The following is a 27,504-nucleotide window of genomic DNA, read 5'->3' on the forward strand; positions in this document are numbered from 1 at the left end:
AGAATTGAAGTGAAAATTGTTGTAGTGTTGAGAACATCAGGACTTTCTTCCCTATTTTAAAATATGTTCTAAACTTCAGCCAACAGTGAATTTGATAGACATACAGATAATTTTTCACAGAACACCAGACGTGCACCGAACAATGGAAAGGGAGAAGGATCAAAAATAACCCCATTCTACGTTGGGATATTGCGCATGTTGCACATTCATGCATTTTTTCTATGTGTCTCCTAAAAAAATAATGAAATATGTCTTTCTTTTCTCTATACTTTAACCCTACTGTGATGGAGACGATTTTACTGGGCAACTCTGGCCGGAGCCTAACACACAAGAATAAATACATGAAAAGATTTGAAAGAAAACCATAGTTCAAATAAATCTATAATTTTTTCTCTCAAGCAAAGTTTTATTATGGACCCACTTCCAGTGAAACCCATTTCAAATATAATAGACTTATGAGAATCAGGGAAGAGGGGGAAGTTTATTGTTTAGTTTACAGGCAGCCAGTGGAATAAGGGTTTAGTTAATGGATTTAGTTCATGTCTCCACCGTAAGCCTGGGCAAAAATGGCCTGCATGGCAAAGTTCCAAGACAAAAAACCACAAAAGTTTAACTTTTTTGAAGGTGTGTGTCTCATTACATCTAGTGTAAAAGTAACACCACATTCCAGAAAAAGAACATGATACCAGCAGTGAAATATGGTGGTGGTAGTATGATGGTCTGGGGCTGTTTTGCTGCTTCAGGACCTCAAAGACTTGCTGTGATAAATGGAACCATGAATTCTGCTGTCTACCTACACATCCTGAAGGAGAATGTCAGGCCATTTTTTCATGACCTCAATGTGAAACAAACTTGGGTCCTGCAGCAGAACAATGATTGAAATCACACCAGCAAGTCCTCCTCTGAATGGCTGAAGAAAAACAAAATGAAGACTTTGGAGTGGCCTAGTCAAAGTCCACACCTGAATCCTATTGAAATGCTGTGGCATGACCTTAGAAAGGCCTGAAACACGTATTAGTGTGACAGACATGGAAAAAAATATTAAATCAGGAAGGGGGAAACACTTTTTCACACCACTGCACATACTCTCAGCTACTTAAGTAATAAACACATTTTGTATAAAGGTGCTTTACATCTCAGTTCTGCTGCAATTGTAAAGTTAAAACCACATTTTCCTTTATCCCCATACTGATATGATTGATCTAAATGCAGTTTAAAGAACTGAAATATATGAATGAGAAATAAAACAGTCTTCTAAAATACAGCACACTGTTGCAGATTAAACTCAGTGCAGTTGGAAGTCCTACAATGTGAGAATGACTGAATAACAAATGTACAGCTGCAGATAAAGGTTTGCGCATACAGGATCTGCTCACTGAAAATGAGTCATTGGGTGGGTATAAACCTTTAACTGCACTAAGTGCAAGTAGAAACAGGCTGTTATCATACTACGACATCATATCATATCATACCATTACAGCTTTTTTAGATCTAAGTAGTTACTGTTTATTATTTTTGTACTTTTTTATAAATCACGCACTAGTATGAAAAGCTCTTGTGCAGCAATGATTGTTTTTACTGAGGGTTAGTCACATATTTATGTTTTGTTAAGTAACTTTAAAGCTTTGTTTGACTAAATCACAACTAAAACCTTCACATTATTAGTTTTTGAAATAATGACATTCAAAATAGTGTTTTCTTTTTTATTTGCAGGTTATTACAAATTATTATTAAAAAAATAAAAATACTTTATTAAATGTACAATATTTTCCTGTGGAAAATGATGAAAACTGGTGGAATTTGAAAGTATAAATATTGCTGAGGAATACTCCAGTACGAATTAAATACAGCAAATATACAGAAGTACTTCACCTCAACTCTAAGTATTATTGCCTTTTGTTTACAGCTCAATACACGGGGGGAATAATGATGAAGGTGCTCCATCTGAACAAAGTAAGACAGTAACTTTGCTGAAGTTAAAGCTATATTATCTAGGTCTGGGGATTGAAAGGGATGGATTTTAGGTCTGGTGGACTATTTCTGTGTTAGTTGTGTTTTGAAGCATCATCCTGTTATAAGACCCAAAAGTTACCTGTTTCTGTCAACCAGATTTTTATTTAAAAGGTTCTAGTATTTCAGTAAGTTCAGAATGCCATGCACCCTATACCAAGCTGTTTAAAAAGAAACAAGGCCACATCTTTACAGATTCTCCATCATATGTGGGCATGAAATGCTTTCCCACAAATTCATATTTTTGTTTTATGACAAACCCACCTAGGATGTTTTTTTGCCTTAAAGCTTTTAATCTCATCTGGTCAAAGCAAATGGTTCCAGTTAAAGTCCCAATAGTGTTTAGCAAACTCCAAGTTTACCTGTTTTCATTTGTAAAGGACAGAAAAGTTTTTTTCTGGCATCACTTCCAAATAATCTTCCAAGTAATTGTTTTGCAAGTTGAAAGCAAGTCTCAACTCTTTCTTTTTAACTCTCACGTCACTTTCCACGTATAGATATGTAAGTCTCAAGGTTAGCCTAAACTCTAGTTTAGTCTTAAACACAGAGTAATAATTAATTTCTAGAATTCATACATTATTAATAAAAGATGTTTGCCAGAACAACCTGCTAGTGGTACTAAACCTCAAAAACGCCACAAAAAAAAACTCAGTGCTGATGTTGCTTTTTACAGTAAACATAAACTGTAACAATCAAAACAGCAAGCAAATAAAGAAAATAATGAGCAAACGGATCCATAACTAAAACCTGAACCCACGGGAAACCAAGAGTCATGTATTACTAATCAAAATGTCCTTAAAACTCTGAGTCGCTTAAAAAAGGAAATGTACATTTAAAAGTTACAATTACAATTAAGGCGGCGCTGAATAATTTTTGAGTTAAGCATCCTACTGAATAAATGTGCTCAAATTATTTGGGGGACTTTTTATAACATTTTATCGATGAGTTTATGCTTTTGCAATAAAAGATTAATTTACTTTAAGGACTTTTACAAGGGAAGCAAACACGTTTGTGTGGATCTGTAGACAAGTCTGCTGTTTAACCTCCTCAACACAATACTAAACACTGCCTTGTTACATTTATCATGCATCAGTGTAACCTCCAGTCTGGCAGATTTCTCCTACAGTAAAGCTTGTTTATCCTGTCCCTGCTATCTTAAATTTCATAAACTTCATGATTCTTACTGGTTTCTGGGTTTGGCACAAAAGGTACTTTTCGGCTGTCAGCACGCACAGACATACGTCAGAACCAGTCTTACCTGTTGCTGACGCCCCGCCCCCTTGTCGCACATAGACCAATCAGCAACGAATGCACCGCTGTTAATTTTTATTACAGCCAGACCTGCTGCTGTTCTGCTTTAATATGCAAAGAGCAGTACAGCGGGCAAACACCGGCTGAGGATTAGTGTTAGCCTTACCAGGAATCATCACCTGCTGCAGGAATCTACACCTTTAGTGATGGCAAAAAGAACCGGAAGGAAAAAGAGCCAGCTGCCAGACTTTTACTATGAAGGTTACCTGGAGAAGAGGTCCTTCAAAGATAAGGTAGACTCGAAAACCTTGCTGATCTGTTTGTTAGTTTTCAGTTTTCTTAATTAAAAAAATTGACTACTAAAAATTTGACGACTTTAAAATTGCCACATCCTTACAAAGAGGCTGGAGATATGATTGTTCACATGGTTGCAAACCATTGTGATGATGATCAAAGAACTAACCTGTTACTGATATCAATTATTTGCTTTTAGTGGATGTTGGCTCTGTTTATGAGTTAATATAATAAGCAGTACGTGGAAAGCATACTCTGTTTTTGTGTGCATGTGAGTCCTATCCTGGCAGCATAATAAGCAAACAGTATGGCGGGTCCCGTTGCCTTGCAGTGTTAGTATCTAGAAAATTGATGTATGGATTTTCAATTGTCATTGCAATTTCGAAATTTTATAAAGGACTGCTTGGATGCTGTATGTGGTTGGCTGCGATATGTATTGCATTAAATCCTTGCGGAGTCACTACGCATTTCCACAACATGTACTTGGCACGCTTTGTAAATTTTTGAGTTCAATGAAAATTGAATTAAAGTTGGCAACATTTAGTTGGATGCATGAATTGTAATAATCTTGCATTCCTTAATTTTCTGTTGGAATAAAAATGTATGCCTCTACTGAAGAGCCGGCAGCACATTTGTACTGTTTCATGTGTAATACTCCTTCAGGAAAAAAAACCCTGAGTCAGTCAACATTTTTGCTGACAGGTTAGACCTCCAAGTTAAATGGAAATCGGCTTTAGGCCTGATCGGTGCATCTTCAGTTGAAATGCATCTTTTATTATTACCGATCTAATGATTACTAATGGTTGTCGGTGCTTAATTTTACAAATTGACAAAGCAAGTCTGGTAAAGTTTAATTATCTGTGAGTAATGCAGCATAAAATGTTTAGACTTTTCTACACCACCTGTCTGCATGTCCAACTGGTCCAATGGCTTTTCTGCTTTTTGTGTTGCAAAGATTGATGCAAACCAGGGACCGACAGGAGAGCAAAGGGTCAAACAGGTCACACAAGGTCTACAAACAATAAATCCAGAGGCCAGTTTAGGCCAAGCCTTCACTTATGAGGATGATTATCTGCTCTTCTGTAACTACGGAAAACTGATTTTTTTTTTTTTTTTTTTTCTGGTGTAAAATGTCTGTGCTCATATTTTTAGACCTTAATCTCACTGATCTAATGACAAAATTGCATGAATTGGATTCGGTCCAGCCAGTTACACCTCATTACGGTTATTTACATGACACATAGTTTCTGATGTTGATTCAGACCAGTCTAAGAATGTTATTTGCTTCAATCAAAGGTTGCCTGCTTATTTCCTTGTTGTTGTTGTTTACCTTCTTCTTTTCTCCCATTCTCTTCCTGTTTAGAATTATAGTCTTTATTATTTAACTTGTCGCTGTATGTTTGTGCAGACATCTCGGAAACTGTGGACCTGCTTGAGTGGGAACACACTTTTTTTCTTCAACGAGAAAAGAGACAATGATGTAAGGCTTCTCAGAGACATGGTCAAATAAAATACCCAGATTTGCCTGTTGTTTATTGTGCCTCACTGTTTCATCAGTATTTAGAGAAACTGGATCTCTATGGACTGATCTCAGTGACAGACGACAGCAGCCCGGATCCTAACTTGGATGCGGCCAGATTCAATGTTCAGATGACGAACGGAAACATCAAATTCACTGTAAGCGAGTATATGCAGAATAACCTTCCTGTTATTTAGTCTGTTGATATTCCTGTTTTTATTTATGCTATTATTTGCCTGTGGTGTTTTTGCAGGCCCCAAGTGCAGAATCTCGGGAACTTTGGAAAGGATTTATCTACTCTGTAGCTGAGGTTTGACCTCTATGTAATTTTTTGCATTTCACCATATTTTGCTCCTTGATCTTATACAGTGATTTTCTTCCCCACATTGTTTAAATAAGAAACCATGTCTCCCTGTAGCTGCAGGTACCCTCCTCCCTGAACCTGCTGCCAGGTCAGTTTCACATCCTGAAGGAGATGGTCCAAAAAGAGAAGGAGAGGTTGGCAAACCCACTAACAGAGCAGAGTCCTACTACAGTCAGAACAGACATGCCTGCGTGAGTATCTCTCTGGAGTAAACCTCTTCTGAAGTGATGATGCATGAACGAGTGAGTGAGGGTATGGTTTTCTTGTGTTTCGATTCAGTTGTTACTACAAGGTGCCTCGTCTGGAGGCCGAGCTGCTGCTCGAGAGAGAAGCCAACAAAGGAAACCTGCTGCTGAGAGATGGGAAAGACGGGCGCTCCTTCGCCATCACCACCAAACAGGATCTTGATGGGTACATGCACATGTTTGAAGCACAGATTTGTTAGTGCGACAAAAAAGAAACCAAACTTCCTCTGGACAAAGAAATCCAACTGCTGCACATAATAGACCATGTTGTTTGCTGTTAAGCTATACCATTCCTCCTTTGTTGTTGTTGTTTACAGTTCTTTGGTCTCTCTTTCAGATCTATTTTCCGACACTACCGAATACTTACTGAACCACAGGGAGGCTTCTACATTGATGTGGACAAACCTGTGAGTACCAATCTTACAACATTTTACTAAACATGCCAAAGTTAAAATATTGGTTAGTTTTGTCCAACCACACAATTGTGTAAACACAAAATTGCCTACACACTGTCTTGAAAATTATTCTTTTGCACATTTACACACATTACAACCAAAATCTTCATGGTGTTTTGTTGGGTTTTCATGTAATAGGGCAGATAAAAATCTGAGAACTGTGTTATACATTTGGATTTAGTCTCTTTATTCTTAAGATAAAAGCCATTGTTGACAAAAACAATACACACCAGCCTAAACACCATTACCCCTGTGAAACGGGGATGGCGACATCCTGCTGTGGGGATGCTTTTTCTTCAGGGGTAGGGTTAAGGGAAGGATCCACGAAGCTAAAAGCAGGCCAATCATGGAAGAAAACTAGTTAGAGGTTGTGAAAGAGTTGAGAATGCAGTGGAGGTTCACTTTCCAAAAGGACAACAACCCTAAACAAGCAGCCAGAGCTGCAGTGGAAGGGTTTAGATCAAATCATATTCATCTGTTAGACTGGCCCAGTCAAAAGTCCGATCTAAATCCAATTGTTTTCCCTTTTTTTGGCTAAGTTTGAGCTTTCTTTTTTATAGGTCATTTGCAAAAATGCCAGTATTTAGATAATGAATGGCGTGCAAAGCTGGCACGGACCTACTCCAAGGGACATCTAGCTGTTGCTACGGCAAAAGCTGGTTCTATGACTCACCTTTCAGATTTTTATTTGCAAAAGGTTTCCAAACCAAGTTATTTGCCACTTGTGCCACTTTCCAACACTTTGTGTTGGTCTATTGGATAAAATCCCATTAAAATACCTTCAGGTTTGTGGTTCAAGGGATGTGACTCCTATGTGGAACTCTAAACCCTAGTAAAGCCTGTTTGACTGGATAGCTAAAGTTTTTATGGCTATATGACCAGATTATATGACCTCCTGGAAAGGGATGTGCTTGCCAGTTAAAGCTGAGGAGACTGACAAAATGTCTTATGTAAAGGTTGTTGAATGACACTTTGCTTTAATTAGCAAAGTCATAATATAAGAGACTTTAAACCCAGGTTTCCAAAAGAAGGCAGTGAGTTTGTGTGCATGTGACCTGGCAGAGTGCATGTACATATTTGCTAATTCTGTGGTTTTATTTCTTCTTGGATTTAATAGTTTTATAACAGCTGAAGGTGTGCTCTTTGTGCAGGTCCACTTTGACACATTGCATGATTTGGTCAACTACATGGTGGAAAAAACCAAGGGAAGTCTGACTCCCCTCATCATCGAGGGACAGTATGACAAGAACATCTGTATGTCTAACTGATTTATTATTCTTTCTTTTCTCCCCCACTGTATTCATCCTTCTTTAACTAAATATCTGTAATCAAAAGCATACACATCCTTCCTTTTCCAGCTTTTATTTCATCTGATAATGAAAACGGCGAGAGGACTCAACAGCCTTTGCCAGACCCTGCCCCTGCAAGAGAGGCTCCTATGTCAGGTACTATCTGTTAACACACTTGTATGTCCTTATGCATCAGCAAAAGGGACATAGCTCTCATATTTCAGTCTTGTTCCTGTGATTCCAAGCCCCAGCAGCAGTTACAAGAAGAACGACTTGTTCTTTTAGAAGACCTGGAGGCATGACAAATTCACCTAAAAGTTGCTGTAATAAAAAAAAAAAACATGTCAGTAGTCACACATATTAAGACAACGTGTGCGCAGAAATGGGTCTGAATCAGGTTTTTAAAGTGCTTTGTTATCAGTGAGCTTGTTCTATGACAGCAGTGTGAGTTGAAAGTTGAGGCCACCTCACGCCCACTTATTCAGCAGTCGCCGAAGCGTTCAGAGCCTACGCCAAGCACCTTTCAGAGGCTTTTGTTCTGGACTTTGAAACTAAAAAGGGTAATGTCAGCAGGATGAAAGGACAAAAAATGAACAATAAACATGTGATCTCTAAAAATAAACTAAAAAAGAAACATGTGATTCTGATAAGAATGTGAGGAACAATGTTAACCATCTTTAATTGGTTGATTCCACCAGTTAGGCAAACTACTATTTAATTAATGTCGAAGTTATAAAAAGGCATTTGGGCAGAAATTTTGTTGCCATTTATTATTTTATATTTTTAATCTATGTTAATTCCACAGTTTACCGACCCTTTAAGTGTTTCCATGACCCTTAAACATTTAGTTTTTTCATTTTCTCATATTACAACCAAAATCTTCAAGGTGTTTTATCGAAATTTTATGAGATAGACCAACACAGAATTGTGCATTACTGTGAAGAAAAAGGAAAATAACGCTTGAACATTGTAAAGTTTTTTACAAAGAAGACTGAAAATATTGGTGCGCGTATGTATTCAGCCTGCTTGAATCATTACTTTATAGTGTTTTTGGGTATGCCTCTACCAAACTTGCGAATAAAAAAACTAAGGTGTGGTGTGAACTTGTATTCAGCCTCCCTGAGTCTGCGGTATTTCACTTTATAGTTATCTGTAATTATAACTGAAAAGTTTTTTGGATTGGGAGTATTTGTGAACATTAGTTTTTAAGTCATGCCGCTGATTTTCAATTGTTTTATGGTCTGGACTTTGACTAGGCCATTCTGGCACATAAATGTGCTTTGAGCAGCCTCCAGCTGTATTTAGCTACCAATCGTCCTATTAATCAGCTTCCCTGCAAAAGAGAAGCATGCTCTGTTTCTTCCACCACCACCTTGGATGTTCATGGACGGACTCAGACATCAATTTTTAAGTCTTGCTACAGACTCTCAGTTGGATTTACTCATTTTCTGGTTGTTACTTGATAAAATGTACCTTTGCAAGGCACTGTCTTTACAGTTTATAAAGTTTAGTAAATTTGACAAAAGTATCTAATGTCATCTGTACGCAATGAAAGCTGTGTCATCGATATATTTTCTGTTTAACATTATCTTGATCTTTGTTGTCTTCGGAGCATTCCTGTCCTGTTAAGAGTTCACCTGTCTCGTTGCATTTTCATCAGCCCAGTAATTTGACTTGCATGTTTTCTCTCCAGTTACTGGAAAAATGACGTCTGATGAACCAGAACTACCCGCAGAGGAAAATACACCTGCTATTAATAGGGGTAAGTACAATAAATCTGCCAGCACCTTCTATCAGTTATTCCATCCATCATTCCTGGCACCTGGCCCAGTTGTCTTACAAAAATAAACTGGTGGATCTTCATTTTTTTTCCACTTCTGTTGTTGACTAACTTTCTGTGTTCAGAGGAGGAGAAAGAAGACGAGACTCATCACTACATCAGTGTTCAAATTCCACGTAAGTTTCTCCGTCTGATTGTTTCCATTCAGCAGAAAATGCTTTCCTTTATCAGCCTGGATTCACAGCACATTCATTTCTGTGTTTCATAACCAGCAAAACCAGAACCGAGGAAAATACTGATGCCTCCATCTCCTGCTCCACGTAAAACTCTTCCTTCTAAACCAGCCACCAACTCTGCTTCCTCCGACATTCCTGAGAAGTCCAAGATACTCTCAAATCCAGAAATTAAGAAGCAAAGTAAGTCCTTATTTAATCTCTTTTCATACACTGCATAAAATACAGAGCCTTTTTGTCTGTCTGACAGTAAATCAAACTAAACTTGGCACACTGATAGTATTTCTATTTGCTAATGTCAGAATAATAATGTCAGAACAAGATGTTTTTTTTTCTTTCTTCAAAGTCACAAGGTTAAATACAGTAAAACTGCCTTTTAAATTGTATCAGGTTCAGGTTACTTTATTAATCCACAAAGGTAGAGTCGCTCTATAGTGAAATAAGAATTACATCCGTTTTACACACTCACCGTAAAAACACACACATAGCAGAGCCAAAAAATACGTAGCTTTAAAAGGTGCTCAGAGTACCCAAGGTGCCTCCAATCAGGATATTTAAGAGGAAAGACACATTTAGACTTTTAAAAAAAACTACATTTACCCAAAAAAATGACAAATATTGATATCCTATGTAGTCCTTTAAATGTACAAAATATCGCTACATTTTATTTAATTCAATAACAGCCGCAGGAACAAAGCTGTTTGTTCTGTGGTGCATTTTGGGACTAAGAATCTCCGTCCTGAGGAGGTGGAACCTGAAGCTATAAAAGATGGGAGTCATTTTTAAAAGGGAAGATGTTATTTTTCTTATTCTTTCCTTGTTTTATGTTAAAACATTTTCTTAATTTCACATGTGCAGCACTTTGTTGCAGCTGTGGTTGTTTTAAAGTGCTTTATAAATAGACACTGTTGTGGCTCACCAGTCAGTCCAGATGACCATTGAACTATTTAAGGCATTTCTCTCTTTTAGAGATACGTATGTGGCCCGAACCATGACACCAGTGAAAAAGACCAGCTTTGTGGTGGCTACTCCAATATATTCCCTTTATTCTCCTTCAAGTTTTACCTTATTTGAAAATGTTGTCCAACTGGGAGACCCAGTTGCACCCAAACTTTAACTTCCTGGCTGATGTCTTGAGATGTTGTTTCAATATTTCCACATAATGTTTTTTCCTCATGATGGCATCTATTTTGTAAAGTGCACCAGTCCCTCCTGCAGCAAATACACAGACAGCATGATGCTTCTGGCTTTTTTTATGTTATTTATGGAGTACTAGCTTCTTCCTGACTGTCCTTTCAGCCCACGTTCGTATAGGACTTGTTTCACTGTGGATCATGACATTCTCTTTCCAGGTTCAGCCACCATCTTCACAAGGTCTTTCTTTTGTCTTCAGGGGTTGATATGCACATTTCACACTAAAACACGTCCACCTCTGGAACAGAACTGTTTGAGTAGATAAACGTGGCAATTTCCTTCAGTAATCTGGAAATTGTATTCAAGGGCAAACCAGACTTTTTGAAATCCACATTTTTCTATTTTCACATGATGTCACACAAGGAACTAATGTGTTTGAGGTGTCGCCTTAAAATACTGTAGATTCACAGGTGTGCCTCCATTTACCTAAAATGTGAATTAACCAACCAGAAGCCCAAACCTCATCCTCTGGGCTTTCAAGACTTGTTCCAAGACACATTGATTTAAGTGTATGTACAGTGAAACAAAACATTAAAGAATCATGTTTGATTATTCTGGCATTTAGGAAGCAGAAATAAGATTTAATCAGATTTATTGTCAGAGGGAAAAGAAGTTGTCGTTTATGCAGTGTTTATAAATATCTAATTCCAACTGTAAATTCACATGTACAATTCAGTTTATCACATGGTTCCATTAAAATATTTTTTACTTTTTCACAGTTCTTCCAGCAGCTTTATCAGAGCTGAAACTGAAGCTGGGACAGAAAGTAAATATCCAGGATTGAGGTCTCCTACGGTCATCCTTGTGGAGAAAAACATCGACAGAAAGGAGCCATGTTCAGATCCTTCTTGCATGAGGCCAACAAACGAAGCTTTTCCACCTCCTCCTCCATGAGCTGTCTGCAGCAAAGCCTCTCTGCAGATTAACATCGTATTGATTTGCCTCTCCTGGACGTTCATTGGCAAATCAATTGACTGTGAAGATGGGTGGCCAAATTATCTTCTCGTTTCTCTTGTTCGTTTTGCACATTAGCCATCGACTAAATCATCTCGGACTGTCAGTGTTTTACCTCCTATTTTTAGAATCAAATGTTGAATGTTTCGTTTTACATACCTGTATGTATGCAGACAGTGTTGTATTAATACTGGCTGCAGATGGGATGCCACACAATGTATTACAGCCTCCATTTACAGTGAATGTGACAGAAAACTGTTTTTGGTTATTTTATGTAAATGTAGGTATGTTAAAACTCTTGCTTTTCTCTCATCAGCTTTGATATGACAAAGCAACTTCTAGTATGTGCCATGCAACAGCGTAAAAATATATAGTGAATTAATCAGTTGCACAGTTTTTGCAGTCTATTTTTTCACATTTACTTTCTTTTTTATATAACTTAAAACTTTTCTGTTTTCTAAAAAAAAAATGTCCAAAGACAAAGTGGTTTCACTCCTTTATTACCTCAATTACTGATGCAATATAGTGGAAAAATTAAACTATTTACAATAAACTGTGACATGTTGTCAGCATGTAAAATAAAGTGTAAATTCCTCTCAGCTGGATGACTTTCTTGGAAGATTAGCAGGCTACATTTACTCAGAAAATGCATACTGAGGGAGAGATGTACTACAATCAACACTAACCTTTTGAAACGCATAACATGGATGTAACTGAGTGGTGCACAAATACAGTTAAATATGTTCTTCCCGAGTTCATGATTCCCTTTTTCACCTGGGTGCGCCCCGAACCTAGTATTCTCATTACAGCCACCTGCACATTTATTTGTATGCGCTGTGTAAAAAGCCTTAAAGTCCTCTGCTTTTTCAGGAGCCTTTTCTGTCATTGAAATGTAGAAAAATCCAGTCTTAAGTATTCACGTTAAAATGAATGGCAGATACCGCAGCTATTAACATCCCTAATTACTTCCTAGAAAATAAATGTAACTGAAGCATTTTTACTATTTAGATATTTAATTGATTAAAGTATTCAATGGCTCCCTGTTTCCCTGGGGTTTAAACATGTCCAACACAGATGCCCATTTCTCTTTGTCACTCTTCAAAATGGGAAAGACAAGAGACCACACCTTTCAAGCAGGGAAGATATGTGCTAATCTTAATCAGTCGGGATACAAGTAAAAACAGACATGGCTGGGTGAGAACCCACCACACACAGCAAGGAGAATAATGGAGGTAAAACCTTTCTTCAAAGCTCATTCTTGGAGAACTGCAGCAAAGAGTGGCATCTTGGGAGTCACCAAGTCTCTGAAACCACTGTTAGAAGCCATCTACATACCAACCAGCTGAGTCATGTCTAGAAAAAACAACCCTTTTCTGTACTACCGTAACATGTGAGCCTTACATTTCTTCTGTGCTTTGGTCAAATGGGAATGAGATCCAGTTGGGTCTGGGATAAAACACATTAATATGTGGAAAAGCATCTCATGTCCACTTTTAAGGGTGGTGGATGACCTGTCATGCTGTGAGTCTCAGGAACTCTGAAAAATCTAAATGAAGGGGTTCTTACCCCAGTCCTTTTGCACGGGTGTCTTACAGCTGTTGGATGCGTCTCAAGACCAATGCACCTGGATCAAATATCTGAATTAAACCCTCATCATGCAGTTACGTTCTACAGAGGCCTGCTGACTACATAAATAGTTGTTTCAGCTATGCTGAAGCAGATACACAACTCAAAAGTTGCACCACCCCAAAGGACTGGAGATTGAGACCCCTGATCTACAGAAATCCCTCCATCTATGTGCTGCAACTTTGTGAAAAGTTATAGAAGATTAAACGCTGTCCAACTGGCAAAAGAAGTTTTTCTATTGTAACAGGAGAGGAGTCTAACATTTTCAGTGAGTTTATTTTACTGCAATGATTAATTAATTCTAAGGCTTTTCACCAGGACTGCCAATAACAGTGGAGGTGCTGCATATATTTTGTCAGAAGGAGCTACAGACTTACACTTTTGAAAAATGGACAGTCTACTACACGTATGAGGGTCATTTAACTGCAAAGAAGCAGAGACATTAGATAGACAGACACACAGAAGCATGGGGCCGCTGTCTGGTGAACAGAGTTTACACCAGCACATCCATTATATATACCGATGATAACAGGGAACACCCTCTAACCTTTCCCTGTAGAGCTTCTTTGTTGATTCAGTCAACCTTGGCTTTAATGTTAGAGTTGGAAAGTTTTAACAGGAAGCTCAAGACCTAGATTAAATAACAGCTGACTGTAAATTGTAATAGTTTCAGCAGTGTTGAGCAACATCACTTGGCAAGAAAGCAAATATCTTGCCACAGTTAAATAAACCAGTTTAGTGCTGAGCTGCTTTCAGCTCAGTCTAAATATTATTTAGGTCACAGTGGTTTACTGTGTCAAGGTTGTATAAACACCTCATACCGAAGCTGACATAATGGAGTTTTAAAATGAACCAAGGTCTATTCCAGTAGTAGTTTGATAGACAGGTTGCAGATTTGTGATTTGGCCTGAGAGGGAGGGCACAGTGATGTAGCGGACAGGACAGAGCATGACCCTGAACCTGCAGCTGACTGCACAGCCAACCGTCCAGGTGAAGCTGAGGAAGCAGCGGCCAGCGCTAAAATCGTTGCTCTAGCAGCAGTGGACCGGTGCTGAATGAATGTGCAGCGGGACATTAACTACTCAAACTAGGGCCTAATGTGTCCAAAGCATCACAACAGTCAGCGGATTCTGTCACTGAGGGAATAGATCACCTATTTGCTCCCCAAAAATCAGTTTCCACTGTCATGCAACGCAGAAACAACCAAGATTAAGTGATGTAACTCTTCTGCTGCGCTTCTTCCTCCACGGTAGGTGCAGAGGGTTCGATCTGCAGTAGTAACTGAAGCCAGATGGCGTTGGGAACGGTCCAGCTGGATGGGCGGGTGCGTCTAGGTGAGGCTGGCGTTGGAGCTGCTGGTGCCACTGTTCTTCCTCTGGCCGCTCTGGACCACACTGGGAACCTGCAGGCCCGTCACCACGGAGAAACTCCCGTTCCAGACCTGAAGAAGGAGCACATCAATGAGCTGTTTTCAGATCTAAAGGGGAAAAAAGGGTCCTCCTCTAACACAACAGATGCTTGGAAAGAAGGTTTTCCTACCATGAAAGCCGGGATAATGGGCTGCTGGAACTTTGTTCTAAAAGTGTGCATCAGTTGCTTGGTTTTAGCGTTGTAAAACGACAGGACCCCTGCAGAGTAAAAACGAGAAAAAAAAAAATCACACTTTGCACAGATATCCTTCTTTTTAAATCTTTTAGAGCTTGCTGTTGGTCTCACCTTCATCGTAGTTAACGTACACTCCTATACTGTTTGGGATGGGGCAGTCGAGGGTTCGAGCCTTGTTGTTGTGCTTGGCTGTGAGGCTCTGCTGCAGCCAGTTGTTAAGGTGGATGCACCAGGAGGCGCTACTCTTCCCCAGCTGGTCGAACCGACCGAGACTCCGCAGGGCGACACCTACAGCGAAGGCCTTGCTCTCCTTGTCGAACCGCACCTCCCAGTAGTGCTGGCCGGCGTCGATCATCGTGTCGGCTGTCGGGAGATAATGTATAATTTGTGAAAAATTAAAAAATTTCATATTCTTTTTCTTTCACATTAAGATCATAAACTATATTGTGTTGGTCTATCTTATAAAATGGCAATAAAATACAGTAAATTTTGTGGTTATAGTGTCACAGTGTAGTGGTTGAATGGGTATGAATACTTTTGCAAGGCCCTGTAAAGGTGGATCAGCTAAGTACTTAAAGATATTTAAATAAAATATATAATACAGGTCCTTCTCAAAATATTAGCATATTGTGATAAAGTTCATTATTTTCCATAATGTAATGATGAAAATTTAACATTCATATATTTTAGATTCATTGCACACTAACTGAAATATTTCAGGTCTTTTATTGTCTTAATACGGATGATTTTGGCATACAGCTCATGAAAACCCAAAATTCCTATCTCACAAAATTAGCATATTTCATCCGACCAATAAAAGAAAAGTGTTTTTAATACAAAAAACGTCAACCTTCAAATAATCATGTACAGTTATGCACTCAATACTTGGTCGGGAATCCTTTTGCAGAAATGACTGCTTCATTTTGGCGTGGCATGGAGGCAATCAGCCTGTGGCACTGCTGAGGTCTTATGGAGGCCCAGGATGCTTCGATAGCGGCCTTTAGCTCATCCAGAGTGTTGGGTCTTGAGTCTCTCAACGTTCTCTTCACAATATCCCACAGATTCTCTATGGGGTTCAGGTCAGGAGAGTTGGCAGGCCAATTGAGCACAGTGATACCATGGTCAGTAAACCATTTACCAGTGGTTTTGGCACTGTGAGCAGGTGCCAGGTTGTGGTGAAAAATGAAATCTTCATCTCCATAAAGCTTTTCAGCAGATGGAAGCATGAAGTGCTCCAAAATCTCCTGATAGCTAGCTGCCTTGACCCTGCCCTTGATAAAACACAGTGGACCAACACCAGCAGCTGACACGGCACCCCAGACCATCACTGACTGTGGGTACTTGACACTGGACTTCTGGCATTTTGCATTTCCTTCTCCCCAGAATTTGCTTTCATCTGAAAAAAGTACTTTGGACCACTGAGCAACAGTCCAGTGCTGCTTCTCTGTAGCCCAGGTCTGGGGAATGCGGCACCTGTAGCCCATTTCCTGCACACGCCTGTGCACGGTGGCTCTGGATGTTTCTACTCCAGACTCAGTCCACTGCTTCCGCAGGTCCCCCAAGGTCTGGAATCGGCCCTTCTCCACAATCTTCCTCAGGGTCCGGTCACCTCTTCTCGTTGTGCAGCGTTTTCTGCCACACTTTTTCCTTCCCACAGACTTCCCACTGAGGTGCCTTGATACAGCACTCTGGGAACAGCCTATTCGTTCAGAAATTTCTTTCTGTGTCTTACCCTCTTGCTTGAGGGTGTCAATAGTGGCCTTCTGGACAGCAGTCAGGTCGGCAGTCTTACCCATGATTGGGGTTTTAAGTGATGAACCAGGCTGGGAGTTTTAAAGGCCTCAGGAATCTTTTGCAGGTGTTTAGAGTTAACTCGTTGATTCAGATGATTAGATTCATAGCTCGTTTAGAGACCCTTTTAATGATATGCTAATTTTGTGAGATAGGAATTTTGGGTTTTCATGAGCTGTATGCCAAAATCATCCGTATTAAGACAATAAAAGACCTGAAATATTTCAGTTAGTGTGCAATGAATCTAAAATATATGAATGTTAAATTTTCATCATGACATTATGGAAAATAATGAACTTTATCACAATATGCTAATATTTTGAGAAGGACCTGTACACGGTATTTTTAATGACAATATTTTTAAGGGATTAGTTGTTTGTCATCATTATAGAACAACTTATATAGATCTGTATATTTAATATTTTTATAACAGGAATTAAATGCTCTCTTTAACGTGTTTTTCCATTCAGACTCAGATCTGTCACATCGTGTACCATCTTAGTTCTCTCTGCAGTGATGTTGTCTACAGGAGTCAAGTGCACATTTCAAGAAAGGTCACTTTCTGGCTGTAGTTTTCAGCCTGAGTGGCTGTATCTCAGTCCGGACTGGAAAAATGTGTTCATATTTATCATCTGTGTGTATTCTCACCAAGCACGGTGTAGGACTCTGCAGTAAACCTGTCTCTGCCCGGCCGAGCTGTTGGTGCTCTCTTAGGAGACATCAGGGCTGACCTGCTCACACGCGAGAAGGATGGTAGAGACCCTCAAAGACAACTATCAGTGAAACTTATTCCTCAGGACAATATGTGTATGGGTCTCACACAAACCTAGCAGGAGAGTGCATGGGGGAGTTGGTTCTGTTCTTCTCTTTGCGGATTTCCTGCACCTTTCCTCCGCTGCTGTCCCACTCCACGCACAGGTCCTCCACCTTCAGGTTCTGGTGCGCCGAGGAGGAGTCCAGTTTAAAGGTGAAGGCTGGATAAAACACGAATGAGGTTTAATGCCTGTTCATTTGCAGCTAAAACACAGCACCAGTAAAACCCTCTAAGCAGGTTATCTCACCGTGGGTTTCTAGTGTAACAGGCTCAGAGAACTCCCCGGCCACAGCCTTGTTGCACGCCCTCACCCTGAACGTCATGTAGTGGGTGTCGAAACGCAGGCCTGAAAATTAAAGAGCGCCGAGTCACTTTGGTCAGAGTTTAGCCACAGACTTCTGGCTGCAGGCCTCCAGCTACCTGTGATCATGTGCTGCTCCTCTCGAATCCCCTCCACCACCATCCAGGGGTAGTCCTCTCTGATACGCGGAGGACCCTCGTGGTTCGTTCTGCGATGTTCCAGGATGTAGTGGTCTATCTTGTTGTCGGGTTCTGGTAAGGTCCAAACAACGGTGATCGCGTTGTCGGACACTTGGCACTCTGACACCTGGATCTCTGGAGTGGCGGGAACTGGAGGGAGGAGGCAGTGTGTTTGTTGGGGGGGATAAAATCTTCCTCTTATATGTGCGACTCAGTTCAGAACAAAAAAAGGTTCTGAAATGCTCAATAAGTGCTCTTTTTATTGGATTTTGAAATCATTGGATAGTTTTAAGCATCGGTTTTTCCCACCAGGGGGCAGACTTACACCAGTCAGGTTATACAGGTCCTTCTCAAAATATTAGCATATTGTGATAAAGTTCATTATTTTTTATAATGTAATGATGAAAATTTAACATTCATATATTTTAGATTCATTGCACACTAACTGAAATATTTCAGGTCTTTTATTGTCTCAATACGGATGATTTTGGCATACAGCTCATGAAAACCCAAAATTCCTATCTCACAAAATTAGCATATTTCATCCGACCAATAAAAGAAAAGTGTTTTTAATACAAAAAACGTCAACCTTCAAATAATCATGTACAGTTATGCACTCAATACTTGGTCAGGAATCATTTGGCAGAAATGACTGCTTCAATGCGGCGTGGCATGGAGGCAATCAGCCTGTGGCACTGCTGAGGTCTTATGGAGGCCCAGGATGCTTCGATAGCGGCCTTTAGCTCATCCAGAGTGTTGGGTCTTGAGTCTCTCAACGTTCTCTTCACAATATCCCACAGATTCTCTATGGGGTTCAGGTCAGGAGAGTTGGCAGGCCAATTGAGCACAGTGATACCATGGTCAGTAAACCATTTACCAGTGGTTTTGGCACTGTGAGCAGGTGCCAGGTCGTGCTGAAAAATGAGATCTTCATCTCCATAAAGCTTTTCAGCAGATGGAAGCATAAAGTGCTCCAAAATCTCCTGATAGCTAGCTGCATTGACCCTGCCCTTGATAAAACACAGTGGACCAACACCAGCAGCTGACACAGCACCCCAGACCATCACTGACTGTGGGTACTTGACACTGGACTTCTGTCATTTTGGCATTTCCTTCTCCCCAGTTTTCCTCCAGACTCTGGCACCTTGATTTCTGAATGACATGCAGAATTTGCTTTCATCCGAAAAAAGTACTTTGGACCACTGAGCAACAGTCCAGTGCTGCTTCTCTGTAGCCCAGGTCAGGCGCTTCTGCCGCTGTTTCTGGTTCAAAAGTGGCTTGACCTGGGGAATGCGGCACCTGTAGCCCATTTCCTGCACACGCCTGTGCACGGTGGCTCTGGATGTTTCTACTCCAGACTCAGTCCACTGCTTCCGCAGGTCCCCCAAGGTCTGGAATCGGCCCTTCTCCACAACCTTCCTCAGGGTCCGGTCACCTCTTCTCGTTGTGCAGCGTTTTCTGCCACACTTTTTCCTTCCCACAGACTTCCCACTGAGGTGCCTTGATACAGCACTCTGGGAACAGCCTATTCGTTCAGAAATTTCTTTCTGTGTCTTACCCTCTTGCTTGAGGGTGTCAATAGTGGCCTTCTGGACAGCAGTCAGGTCGGCAGTCTTACCCATGATTGGGGTTTTGAGTGATGAACCAGGCTGGGAGTTTTAAAGGCCTCAGGAATCTTTTGCAGGTGTTTAGAGTTAACTTGTTGATTCAGATGATTAGGTTCATAGCTCGTTTAGAGACCCTTTTAATGATATGCTAATTTTGTGAGATAGGAATTTTGGGTTTTCATGAGCTGTATGCCAAAATCATCCGTATTAAGACAATAAAAGACCTGAAATATTTCAGTTATTGTACAATGAATCTAAAATATATGAATGTTAAATTTTCATCATGACATTATGGAAAATAATGAACTTTATCACAATATGCTAATATTTTGAGAAGGACCTGTATGTGCAGTAAATCATGCACACTTTCCACTCATCACCTGTGTAGGACAATAAAGCTCGCCTTCTATTAAAATCGTTTCCTGATAACTGTCCAGTCTGCAGGTGAACATCATGGAACAACAATATGAGCAGCGAACAGCAGCTACTGATGTAACTCTACTAACTATGAAACCCCTGTAGGCTGTACAACTGAGGTTCCTCACAAAGGTGTGAAATGACAGCACTTTGTGGTTTCCCTTCAGATTGTGACCCCCTTCCTCAGTACGAGTCATCATTTGACTCATTATCATACTTGGTAAGTGGAGCACTCGGCAGGAAGTCTGTGTTTGACTTATTTGTTTGGCTCTGAACAGACTTTTCTCGTAGTGTGCACTTCTTCTCACCTTTGCATTGCTAAAACTGATCTAATTTTACTTTTGCAATTACTTGCAGTTCAATCATCACTAACCCCGCACTAGGGTCAAATTTCTATCAACTGAAAAAGAAACTAAATTAATGTAACAGAGTTTAGAATAGGTTAGAGTAAAATAATATAGAAATATGAACATTGTATTTTATTAAGCTGACAGGAACGAGCTAAATTGAAGTCAAAACAGCTTGAATGTTTTTGGTGCACGGAATAAAAACTCTTCAACACTTTCAATAAGCCCAAAAGCCCAAAAATGAGTTCTGACGTTAATGCTTCACTTTCAGCTTTCAGTCACAGTTGACGTCAGGCAACTTAAACTGTTTTCAGAAATTAATTTTCTTTATGTGGAGCGACAATATAAACCTAATCCTTTCGCTATTTCTCTGGGGTAGAAAAATAACAGGAACACCATTGTTTCCCATCTAACGTGTTGAGATGGAAAGCCATCAGAAGCAGCAGCTGAATAATTCCAATGTAGTTATAAGGTTCTAAAGTACATCACTAAACTCAACTGACGATACCAGTTGTTGGTCTCCTGTCTGTCATGCATAACGTCAGCCAGCGAGCTTTACGGACACTTGTAAAAATCAAGAGCTGTTTTAATGTGCACAGCTGAAAAATTGTGTTTTTTGTTGCACGTGACTTTGTTGATGTAATGGATCCGGGCTTCCCTAACAATGTAGCTGTTTTTACCCCATACAATGGCTTTTACAGTAAAACGGAGACTGTATTGGCTGCTGCAGCTCCGTACCGGTCTGTGTCATTTGACCTGCTCAGATAAATCCAGCTATTACTGGGAGAACAGTTAAAACACTAATCATTCAGTTTTATGACATTTAAAACAAAGTGCTAAGTAAATGAAGCAGGAGAACAGGGAGCTTTATCCCAGCACAATTAATCTGACATTCACTGGATTATGTTACAATCTGAAATATCAATGAGTCCTCTAAAAACAGAAAGTACAAATAGTAATAGAACTGCTTTGCATGACAACATCGGCAGCTGAAGCAAGACGTGTTTATTAAAAACTGTATATGCTGAGTCAGACATACCTTTGGAAAAAGTAAAAATAAATCTTGATCATCTTTATTCGCCAGCTTTGTGAACATAAACAAGGAATTTGACTTTTCACAAAGCTTTCCGTGTTTCTGGTAAAGCACTGTATAGCTTTCCTAACCAAGTTAACTCTGTTAGAGCTGCATAACGAGGCTTTTCTTTGCTGCAAAAATATTTGTTGCTGCACAGAAAAAACAGATACTGCAGCATCATAAATATCATTAGTGAATAAATTAAGATGTGAAAGAAAATCTTAAACTAATGTAGACAATGCAATACCGATGAAATACAGTATAATTTTTCTCCAATTAAAAGCTTCTTGTTTTTTTTATTTAAGATTCTTTTTGCAGCATTAGTGGCCTTTATTTTCCCTTTTATTTCTCGAAAGCAGGCAGGCAGGACGTGGGACGGGGAGAAGGAGAAAGACATGGAACAGCTGCGTCGAGGACTGAGGCCTCGGTACATGGGTCTTACGCTCTACCATTACGGTAGGCCACTCCACGCCACGCGTACCAAAAGCTTCTATTGTTGGCATTTAAATAAATAACTTTATTAGAAGTAACAGACTCGGACACTGTAACACCAAAAGCCTCATTTCAAATTGATATTGGAGACACAGATTGTCTTAAATGATGGGAAAAATAGCTACAGATCTGTGAAATTTTGATGTGATAAACACTTCAGCAGCTGCCTCTGATGTGGTAATAACAGTGTTATTAAGTTAAGTATAAGAGTTCTTGGAAGTTAATCTGTCCCTCAGAAAACAGCAAGAGCTTTGTCTTAAAGTCAGTTTATGAGGGCTTTGCAAAATACAAATACAATCCTGTCTGTTTCTCAAAAGCTGAGCTTCATGAAATCCAGCTCCATCAGGCCAGATCAGGAGCCTCTGCTCTCGATCAGATTTTTCACTTCAAAGCTCCTGCAAGGCCTCCCTCCCCGAGGGATTCCAGCATAAAACGTCCTCTGAAGATTTCAGAGAAAGACCTTTGCAATCAGACTGGCTTCTACTTGCAAACATTCTTAACCCTGAGATTCTTGAATCAAGGACACCTTGTCTCTCTTATCCCTATGCGATTACACCAAATTATGCAGAGGTCAGAGCCGTGATGCTCTCCATCAACACAGATAAGCAGCAAAGCCTTTTCTGACTGAGAAAATGACGCTAAACATCCACCTTATGCTGGAAATACACATGCAAGTTTAAATAACCACATGTGTGAAAATCTGCTAGCAGAAAGGGTGCAGGTTTATAAAATGTGATTAATGGCAGAGTGTAAACTAAGATTACTTCAGAGGACAATTTTCCAATAAAGGGTCCCAATAGTAAAGGCAGCTTATCGACACATGAAGAGAAAAATATGATTTTATGAGCCTAAATTAGACACCAGTGGCCATGTGAACATCTACAGGTGCATCTCAATCAATTAGAACATCACTGAAGTGAGACTGACTTGCGGTTGTCCAGTAGAAACCCTCCACAAGGATGGTAAGCTATGAAAGGTCACTGCCAAATAGGCAGGAAGTTCTCAGAGCGCTGTACCCAAGCAGATTAAAGGAAAGTTAAGAGGAAGGAAAAACTGTGGTAGGGAAAAATGCACAAGCAGCAGTGATAACCATATCCATGACATGATTGAGAAGTAAAGCCAATACAAGAGCTTGAGGGAGATAAACAAGGCATGGACTGCGAATGGAGTCAGAACTACAAATGATGCATTCCTTGTGTTCAGACCACTCCTGAACCAGAGACCACATTAATAGCATCTTAGCTGGGTTAAGGGGAAAATGGCTGAATTGTTTCTCAGTGCTCCAAAGTCTTTTCAGATGAAGGTAAATTCTGCATTTCTATTAGAAATCAAGGTCCCAGGGTATAGATGAAGAGTGGGGAGGTCCAGCGTGAAGTTTCCAGTCAGCGATGAAGTTCAAAGTCAAAGCAGCTGACTTACCATGATATTTAAGGGCATTTTATGCTTCCTTCTGCTGACCAGATTTATGGAGTTGCTGATTTCTTTTTCCATGCTTCATTTTTTTTATTGTATTGCTAAAATAAAAGACCCTTCACTGATATTCTACTTCATTGAGATGCATCTGTATGTTGTTTCCGCAAGCAGCTCTCTTTGAATAAAGGTGGAGCAAACCTGGGAGAAACTTGAGACCCTGCAACATCGCCTTCTCTTGGCTGAAGTCCACCATGAGATGACTCATGTTGTCGCTGGCTTTGGCCTTCAGGGAGAGGCGGAAGGCTGGGGCCATCGTCACGCTGCAGAAACAGGGACGAACAAAAACACAAAAAACAAGGGGTGGAAACAAGTGCCTGCTATTATTTCATTGAATAAAGACTAGTGATGCTTACTAATAAATGGCCACTAACTACGTTTCTGAGGCTACCACAAGACTCATCACCCTGATGGGCGACAATAAAGCAAAGCTAGAGAGGGATCGGGATTTATCCAGGGAGGGGCTGACACAAGATGGTACAGACTCAAAGAGACAGAAAGGCCAAACAAGAAGCCCTTTCAACGTGCTCATTGTCTAACACATGGGTGCGGTGGCTACATGTCTGAATGCATGCAATGCTACATTATGAGATGGCTCACTGGTCACAAGAGACTATGAGAAAAAAGGCAAGCAATAGAAGGCTGAGTACTATACCTATCCTTAATGTCTTTGGCCGCCTGGGGACGAGAAGCACAGAGAGGGGGAAAGAAAGGAGGAGAGAAGAGATACGGAACGAAGAGAAAACTGAGTCCATCATGTTATTGTTTAACATGAAAAGTTGCTGAGTGGCTGAGTTAAAGTCGCTGCATGTGTTTATCAGAAAATGTCAGATTCATTCATAGTTGGATGCTGATGTTCAGCACGAAAAACTTTATGTATCAGTGAGTAGAGGGAAACAGCGCAGCAGCGTTACGACAGGAGGAGGCGTGTCAGTCACCTGGGTGAATCCGTCCGTCTCCGAAGAGCACAGCGTCTGATTGGCCAGCTCCAGCAGCTCCTCCGAACTCTCCAGGGCTTTGGAGCAGGCGCTCAGCTGATTCTGAGGGGAAAAAAAACACACACACACAGACAGAGGAGTACATCTGTTAAACTCTCAAGATAGTTTTCAGTATAATACGGCTGCTGTGTTCCCTGCAGAAGCTGAGGAGGTGGACGCATCATTTGAGAGTCACAGCTCGGTCCTGGGGCTGCAGTATCCTGCAGTAAAATTCATTTAACCTGGAAAGATTTCCGTTATCAGCAGTTAGGTGTGAATCCAAGATGTAAAAAACACTTGAATCACATCACTAAAACATGTCTTTATAGGGTATTTATCAGCTCTAATTTTCCCATGTAAATTCCTTCTCCCTTTTTAATCTTTTTTTTTCCTTTCAGCAAAGTTTGTTCACAACCATGGATTGTTGCTTTGCTTTGCAACAACAATTCATATCATTAGTGTCAGCAGATGCTCATCTACAGTGTAATTAGAGGTCCAGTTTTATGTGTAAAATGCCAGAAGACAAACAGGTGCTGGTACTATTACACAGCTAAGGAAGAGGGCACTAACAATTGAAGGAGTGGTGAAAACATGAGATTTTTTTTTGTTTGTTTCATTTTGTTTCAAGCAAACAAACCACAGCTATTTTAAAGACAATGGTGATGCATAATGGCCATTTTGTGTTGCTTTTCTCTTTTTGTTTTTCAGTTGTTGGCAGCCATAAAGTGACACTGAGTGTACCGTATCTTGCATAAGTATACATTACCTCTGAACTTTCCCAAATCATCGTGTTTTATTAGTATTTTATGTGATAGAACCAACACAAATAAGTGCCTAAGTGTGAGGTGGAAGACAAAAATGGTTGTGTTTTCAAAGGCTTTTACAAATAAAAAGCTAAAAGAAGTACGGAGTGCAGATGTAATCAGCACCTATTACGCTGATACCTCAAAATAAAACCTACTGCAACCACTTTCCTTTCCTTCAGCCTTGTTAGAACAGTGGTAAAATGAAAGCCATTGGTGGAAGAAAGCAAAAGGATATCCAACATAAGGTTGGCAATTTAGTGGACACACCCAGTATGTGGAAGACCGCGCTCTGGTCACATGAGGCCATTGTTGAACTATCTAGCTGAAATGTGAAACCCTATATGTGGTGGAAAACAGTGCACATTGACCTGAACCCCCGTCTTAGTTAAACATGGTGGTAGAAGCATCATGCTGGGGCGAAGCTTGGCTTCCACAAAGTAAGAGTTGAAGTATAGAGTGAATACAGGACAATCTTGAAGGATAAATTGTTTGAGTACACCTTTGCCATAGAGTTGGGCAAAGGTTCACCTTCTAGAAGGACAGTGACACTAAACATGCAGCTAAGGCTACAATGGAATAGTCTGGATCAAAGCACATCCATGTATAGGAAAGGCCCAGTCAAAGTCCAGACCATGAAACAAGTAAAAATGTGTGGCAAGAGTCTAAAATTGATGTCCACTGATGCTCCAACCAATCTGATAGAGCATGAGCTGTTTCGCAAAGATTTTACTTTAGATTATCAAAGCTGGCAAAGACACACCTCAAAACATCTGAAGCTGTAACTGCAAAAGATGGTGGTTCTATTGACACAGGTGAGCTAATAAACAGTCCTTCTGCTTCAAGATTATGTTTTACTTTTAGTTTCTGTTGGTCCATCCCATAAAATCCCAATCAAAGTTTCGAGCTGTTGCGTGACAAAATGTGAAAAAGTTAAAGGGCACAGCACTTCTGAAATGCTGCTCTTATATCCGCAGCGCAGACAGATCGAACCAGCAGCTACCTGCAGCTCATACGTGCGACTGGCTCTCTCCTGCTTGATCCGTGTCAACATGTTTTCCTTCATCTCATCCAGAACAGCGTGTAGAGAGCTGAATTCAGTCTCCAGATCATCCTGCACTTGGTTGGAGTTTGCCTGGTGTCACAGCAAGAATAATACGATTTGTATTTAGAATCAGAGGAACATGGTGACAGGACATAGTCACACCGTGTGGGACCTAAATAAACCTTTAGAAGAGTCTGTACCTCCAGGTTTTCCAGGCTTTGTTTGAGGGTGCAGATGAAGTTGGAGATCTCCTCATTCTTCACGGCCAGCGTGTGAGTGATCTTACGCAGAGACTCCTAAAGAAAATGCAATAAAAAAAAAAAAAATGAGCAGCAGTGTGCAGAATAATGTATATGATGAAGAGCTGCTGGTTTCTCCTTTAACCAATCACCTTCCTCCTCTAGTTGAAGTTGTGCTAATCAGAGCTAAGCTGGAGAGGACAGACAAGGGTTTAGGCTCAGAGCTCCCTTTTTAAAAACGTGGCAACATTTCCACTTCAGAAGGGATCAGAGAGGGAGGACATTTCAGGGGCGGAAGGATGCGCATCAATAATTTAATAATGCACCCACAACATGTTTCACCGAGAGGATCTCAAAGGGCTGGAAGCACATTGTTATCCAAATCAGACCTCTGGTAGGTCAGCCCTCCCCTGCTGTCCACCTCTAGAGAAAGAGCCCATTCATTAAAAAACACTGAGAAATGTTTGTTGTTGTGAGAAGAGCTGCGGTAAGGCCCCCCTGACTGTTACAGCAATAATCCGTCGATAAACCTAGACAGTTTACGATTTTAGCCAAGAAAACTACTCTGAAATCCCAGTTCGGTGCAGCATTCACAAAATCGCTAATTTCGCAGCCACTCTTTCTTTGTACACTACGCCCTGAAGACGGTCCCTTTCCCCCCATCGGAGACACCTGTTTCTCCGGCCACAGCCCACCTTCTGGTCTCCCATCCTCTCGTCCAGATGCACCGGCGCCGCTACAGCCGCAAACATCGACGGTATTCCCTCTCCGTCCCCCGGTTTGTGGTGTGTTAGCACGGCGGAGCTGGTACTGATGCTGCCGGAGTGTAACGCATCTTCGGACGGACACCGATCACCAACGCCTTTGGGCCGTAGTGCCTAAAGCGCATGCGCCAGGACAGGATTATGGGTAGTGAAGTTCCTGTGTTGTTGACCTTAGAAAATGTTGGGGAAAAAAGTCCTGGACAGATTTATCTGTGGTGATTTAGAAACGTTAAAATAAATCGGTACAAAAATGTATTCAAAGACATGTGGACAATATTACCAGTGCTATGTTTAAAAGAAATAATAATAATAATAATAATATTGAATTATTTTTATTTTAATTTACATTTTATTTATGTATTTA

At 40.4% G+C, this 27,504-nt stretch overlaps 2 protein-coding genes across 2 annotated transcripts; one reads left to right on the forward strand and one right to left on the reverse strand.

The window, feature by feature from the left end:
- Nucleotides 1-3,360: 3,360 nt before the first annotated feature.
- LOC124874168 (signal-transducing adaptor protein 1-like) lies at nucleotides 3,361-12,187 on the forward strand. Its single transcript, XM_047375410.1, has 13 exons — nucleotides 3,361-3,554; nucleotides 4,964-5,035; nucleotides 5,113-5,232; nucleotides 5,328-5,384; nucleotides 5,493-5,629; nucleotides 5,718-5,849; nucleotides 6,021-6,090; nucleotides 7,290-7,392; nucleotides 7,497-7,583; nucleotides 9,121-9,189; nucleotides 9,333-9,383; nucleotides 9,480-9,623; nucleotides 11,354-12,187. The coding sequence occupies exons 1-13, from the start codon at nucleotides 3,468-3,470 to the stop codon at nucleotides 11,416-11,418; spliced, it is 1,194 nt and encodes a 397-aa protein (XP_047231366.1). The 5' UTR covers nucleotides 3,361-3,467; the 3' UTR covers nucleotides 11,419-12,187.
- Nucleotides 12,073-27,261, reverse strand: fsd1 (fibronectin type III and SPRY domain containing 1). Its single transcript, XM_047375409.1, has 13 exons — nucleotides 27,072-27,261; nucleotides 26,338-26,433; nucleotides 26,096-26,227; nucleotides 24,251-24,352; nucleotides 23,968-23,990; nucleotides 23,454-23,575; nucleotides 17,845-18,054; nucleotides 17,672-17,770; nucleotides 17,437-17,584; nucleotides 17,259-17,341; nucleotides 14,931-15,182; nucleotides 14,754-14,842; nucleotides 12,073-14,655 (listed from the first exon to the last, which is right to left on the reverse strand). Exons 1-13 carry the CDS (start codon nucleotides 27,126-27,128, stop codon nucleotides 14,545-14,547), a joined length of 1,524 nt encoding a protein of 507 aa, XP_047231365.1. The 5' UTR covers nucleotides 27,129-27,261; the 3' UTR covers nucleotides 12,073-14,544.
- Nucleotides 27,262-27,504: the final 243 nt, after the last annotated feature.

The sequence above is a fragment of the Girardinichthys multiradiatus genome, chromosome 9, assembly GCF_021462225.1.
Source record: "Girardinichthys multiradiatus isolate DD_20200921_A chromosome 9, DD_fGirMul_XY1, whole genome shotgun sequence".
Taxonomy (NCBI): Eukaryota; Metazoa; Chordata; class Actinopteri; order Cyprinodontiformes; family Goodeidae; genus Girardinichthys; species Girardinichthys multiradiatus.

Coding starts and splice junctions, on each gene's coding strand:
- fsd1 (XM_047375409.1), bottom strand. CDS start 27,128: ATGTTTGCGGCTGTAGCGGCGCCGGTGCATCTGGACGAGAGGATGGGA. Junction 23,576..23,967: donor GCCAAAGACATTAAGGATAG/GTATAGTACTCA, acceptor CTGTTTCTGCAG/CGTGACGATGGCCCCAGCCT. Junction 15,183..17,258: donor AGAGTCCTACACCGTGCTTG/GTGAGAATACAC, acceptor ATCTCCCGACAG/CCGACACGATGATCGACGCC.
- LOC124874168 (XM_047375410.1), top strand. CDS start 3,468: ATGGCAAAAAGAACCGGAAGGAAAAAGAGCCAGCTGCCAGACTTTTAC. Junction 5,233..5,327: donor ACGGAAACATCAAATTCACT/GTAAGCGAGTAT, acceptor GTGTTTTTGCAG/GCCCCAAGTGCAGAATCTCG. Junction 7,584..9,120: donor AAGAGAGGCTCCTATGTCAG/GTACTATCTGTT, acceptor TTTTCTCTCCAG/TTACTGGAAAAATGACGTCT.